At 65.0% G+C, this 4,184-nt stretch overlaps 1 protein-coding gene across 1 annotated transcript in view; it reads left to right on the top strand.

Moving 5' to 3' along the window:
* The window catches only part of FASTK (Fas activated serine/threonine kinase), a 22,902-nt gene extending 19,245 nt beyond the window's left edge, over positions 1-3,657 (top strand). Inside the window, exons 2-6 of the mRNA XM_029957968.1 lie at positions 7-107; positions 661-752; positions 1,053-1,593; positions 1,988-2,102; positions 3,598-3,657. Of these exons, the coding sequence (XP_029813828.1) occupies positions 7-107; positions 661-752; positions 1,053-1,593; positions 1,988-2,102; positions 3,598-3,657 (909 nt within the window). The remainder of the gene's footprint in view (positions 1-6; positions 108-660; positions 753-1,052; positions 1,594-1,987; positions 2,103-3,597) is intronic.
* Positions 3,658-4,184: the final 527 nt, after the last annotated feature.

The raw sequence follows: 4,184 nt of genomic DNA, 5'->3' as shown, positions 1-4,184 counted from the left end.
GTGGAGCTGGAGTTCCGGGAGTACAGCGGCCCCCGGCTCGACCCGCGGTACCGCGTCCTCATGTTCGAGCACGCCCTGACCGCCGACGAGGCCAACAGGAAGTACAGGTGAGGGGGCAGTGCCCCTCCACCGGTCCTCTCTGGGGACGGGGGTCCGTGACCTGCCCCGGCAGGATCACAGATGGTGCCGGGGGAAAGGCCCCGCGGCAGCTCTGAGGCCTGTGGGGGAGCTGTGTAGAATCACAGGATCATTTTGAATTGTAGAGTTGTTTGGGTTGGAAAAAGCCTCTGAGAACCCTGAGCCCACCCATCCTCCAGCACTGCCAAGGCCACCGCTGACGTGTCCCCAAGTGCAACATCCACACAGCTGTTAAATCCCTCCAGAGCTGGGCACTCTCCCCTGCCCTGGGCAGTGGTGCCAGGCCTGGGGAGTCCTTTTGGAGGCCTATAGTGTTGTGGTTTCTGGAGGAGCTTTTCTGCAGAAGGAGCCAGGGCCTGACCCCTCTCGCCCCCCAACAACAGAGCCCAAAGCTCCTGTTCTTTGCTTCCTGCTCCCGGGGGTTCCCGTCTCTGCGTGGATGTGCTTGGCAGGAGGACGTGTCAGCTGTGTTTGGGGACACAGCCCCCACAGTGCCCCCCTGACTGTCCCCTCTTCTCACAGCTACAAGGGGCTGGTGGCCGAGGCACTGCGGCAGCTGGTGGGGGAGGAGTGCTACCGACAGGACGAGGTGCTGCCCCCAGGGTACTGCACAGGTAACCCCCTGGGCCCTGGGGAGGGGGCTGCCAGCTGGTGGGGGTGTGTCAGGGCCTGATCTGGGAGGTTATTTAGGGTAGAACAAGTCCTGGCTGTTTCTGTCACCCCCTTCCCTGTATTGCTGCCTTCTGTGGCACTTTGGGAGGAAGCTCCTTGAGTCCTCCCGCCACAGGAAGGGGGGGTTTCCTGTGCCTCTGTTCCCTGGCACAGAGTCCCAGCTGGGCCACAGGGGCCCTGAACCCATGTTCCCTAAGTCAGGGGTTCCCAAAGCCTCACTGATCCCTGTTGCCTCTCCACAGATTTCCTGCTGTGGATAAACCGTTCGGGCACAGTGCTGCCTCTCTCCCGCGTTCCGGCGGCTTCCAAGGCTCCCCCAGCCACGTCCCCTGCCGCCATGTCCCTGCGCTCCAGCGTCCTGGCCCTCACCTCGGACTTGCAGGACTTTGCCCCGTTTGCTCCAGAGACGCCCAGCAGCCCCCCAGGCCCCCGGGAGAGCGGCCGGGCCGGGCGGTTCCTGCCCGCGCTCTGCCCGGCCCTGGGGGGCCCCTGCTTCCAGCCCCCCTCGGACTATTACTGTGGGCTGAGCAAGGAGCCATCCCTGGGCAGCCCGGGCAGCTCCACGCTCAGCAGCCCCTCCGAGTGCCTCTCGGCTCCACCGCCGGGCACCCCCGACTGCTCCCCCCGCCTCCGCCGCCTCCTCTTCCCACGCCTCCCCCACCCTCGGCAGATCTGGACCGGCACGACGGCAGCCCACGCGGCCGTACCTGCACGAGCAACAGCTGGCTTCGCGAGGGGAGCAGCCCAGGACGCACCACCGAGGAGGCGGACCAGCCCCCCGCGGTGACGATGCCACGCGCCCCGCCCCTCCACGTGCCGGCCCAGCCCCAAGCGGGGCCCGGGCGAGGGGCCACAGGGCACCGAGGAGATCCAGAGGTACAGCGGGGGGCCCTGTGCCCGGTCCCTTCTGGCACTGCCGCCCTGGCACTGCCTTCGGCTCCCGCCCCCTGCGGCACTTGGCCCCAGCACTGTGGGGCACCTACAGACCCCCGTCCCCACCGCCCCGGGGTGCTGGGAACAGCTGGCCCTGCCACCAGCAGGGTCTGTGGGGGCTTGGAGTGCTGCCCTTCATCCGTCGTGGTTGTGGGGAGCAGGGTCTGTGGGGTGGGGTGGCGCTGGGACGTGGGTGATGCTGTGATGTGGGGTGACACCGCCATCCCTGCTGTCCCCTGTGCAGGGTGGTGCTGTCGGTCAATGACAAGTGGCACTACTGCCAGAACTCCGACATCCTGGTGGGATCCCGCGCCATGAGGGACCGGCACCTGCGGCTGCTGGGATACTGTCTGGTGCAGGTGAGCACTGGGGCCGTGGGGTACGGTGGGTGTTGGGCTGAGAGCTCAGAGCTGGCATCTGATGGGCCTGGAGTTGGGAGCTGGCATCCCCATGGATGGACGGGGTCAGAGCTGGCATGCCCACTGTAAACACGCTAGTCCCTGTGAGGGGAAGCAGGGATGAGGGGAAACGGGGATGACTCATCCTCACAGCTCCTTCTCGCCCTCCCCCACCCCACCCAGGACTTTTTCCATGTGGCTGGAGGCTGACACCAGCTCTGATGGAAAGCAGGGACAAGGGACAGTCAGTCCTGAGCAGCGAGATCTGAACCTGAGGGAGGGGAAGGGGAGGGGGCTCAGCCCAGGCCAGCAGACCAGTGGCAGCATAGGCTGCCAGGGCTCAGGGTGAAATCAGGTGGGGACACACAGGTCCCTCTGCTGTGACTCGTGATCCCATGTGCTGGGGAGAGGGAGGGAGGTTGGACCCTGCCCACCCTGGTGCCCACCCTGGTTCCAGCCCTGGCTGCTCTATGCAGAGCACTGGGGCTGGAGGAGCCCTCGGGCTCCAGCGCAGCCCTCACAGGTGTCTGCAGCTCCCTCAGGAACCTCCAGGTGTTGGTTTAGGGTGTGCAGCTCCCACATGCCTGTTTATGGGTGGTTGTAGCCTGAGGATGGATCTTTCTGAGGTAAACGGCTCAGAAATGAGCCCTCGGTCCTGTTCACTCCTGCACGGCAGAGCTGACCGGAATTACAGCCATTCCCAAAAGCCGTCCCACAGCCGTTCCCAAAGCTCCTCACCCCCGCTGCCGCTGGGCCGTGCCAGCACCAGCTCCTCCTCATTCCACAGCTCAGCAGCCCAGAGCCCCTTGTTTGTGCAGAGCTCTGGAGTCCTGTGACTCTGCTGAGGAATTGCCTGGGAGCTGCCCAGGGCTGGGAGCAGGGCTGGGAGCACGGCCGGGAGCAGGGCTGGGAGCACGGCCGGGAGCAGGGCTGGGAGCACGACCGGGAGCAGGGCCGGCTCTCCCTTGGGCAGCATTTGGGCAGGGCTGGCCATGGCCCCAGAGCAACAGCAGGGCCGAGCCCCCATCACGCTGAGGGGGCTTCCCGATGCCCACCACTGGGCTCCAGCTGGTGCCACAGGCTCTCTGGGATGCCCTTGGCTGTGGAAAGCACAGCAGGGACCCACCTTAAGGGACCTTAAAGCTCATCCAGTCACCCTTTGCCATGGGCAGGGACACCTTCCACTATCCCAGATTGCCCCAAGCCGTGTCCAACCTGGCCTTGGACACTTTCAGGGATCCAGGAGCAGCCACAGCTTCTCTGGGCAGCCTGTGCCAGGGCCTCACCACCCTCACAGCCAAGAATTCCTTCCTAATATCCCATCTATCCCCGCCCTCTGGCAGTGGGATGCCATTCTGTCTTGTCCTTGTCCCCAGTCCCTCTCCAGCTCTCCTGGAGCCCCTTTAGGCCCTGCAAGGGGTTCTCAGGTCTCCCTGTGGAGCCTTCTCTTTTCCAGGTGAACACCCCCAGCTCTCACCTGTATTTCAAGGGGCTCCAGCCCTCAGAGCCTTCCTGATGCTTTATCCCTCCCCTGTTTTGCCAGTGGTTGGAGTGCAAGTCCCAGTGCCCCTCATTCCTGCTCTGTGAGTGCTGGTGGTGCTCTCAGGGCTGTTAGGCCAGCAGAACTTCCAGTTCTCCCAGTACTCCTTCCCCCCTCATGGAGGCTGGAGAGCAGGGCTCGAGATTCCTTCACGAGTGTGCCAGGCTCGTCCTGGCTGCAGTGGGGGCTGGAACTGGGGCCATGGGTGCTCCCTGGGCCTGCCCCTCCCTGCACCCAGTCCAGGGCTGAGCGGGGGTTTGTCAGTGCTTCCCGTGCCCTCCATCCCCTTGGCAGGAGCTGCGCTGGCCTCCTTCCCAGGGGGAGCGTCCCACATCCTGTTCTTCCTCCCACCACCACCCACAGCTGCAGTGGGCTGGGGGCTGGTGGCGCTGGGGGTGCAGGTGGGGCTGGAGCTGGTGTCACTGCTCTGACGTTGTCCCTGTCCCCTGACAGCTGCCCTACACGGAGCTGGAGAAGGTGAGTGGCATCGAGGAGGCCAAGCA

The sequence above is a fragment of the Manacus vitellinus genome, unplaced genomic scaffold (genome assembly GCF_001715985.3).
Source record: "Manacus vitellinus isolate BGI_N305 unplaced genomic scaffold, ASM171598v3 scaffold_130_pilon, whole genome shotgun sequence".
Lineage (NCBI taxonomy): Eukaryota > Metazoa > Chordata > Aves > Passeriformes > Pipridae > Manacus > Manacus vitellinus.
The sequence above is the reverse complement of the archived record's forward strand: the minus strand, read 5'-3'. Positions and strand labels throughout refer to the sequence as shown.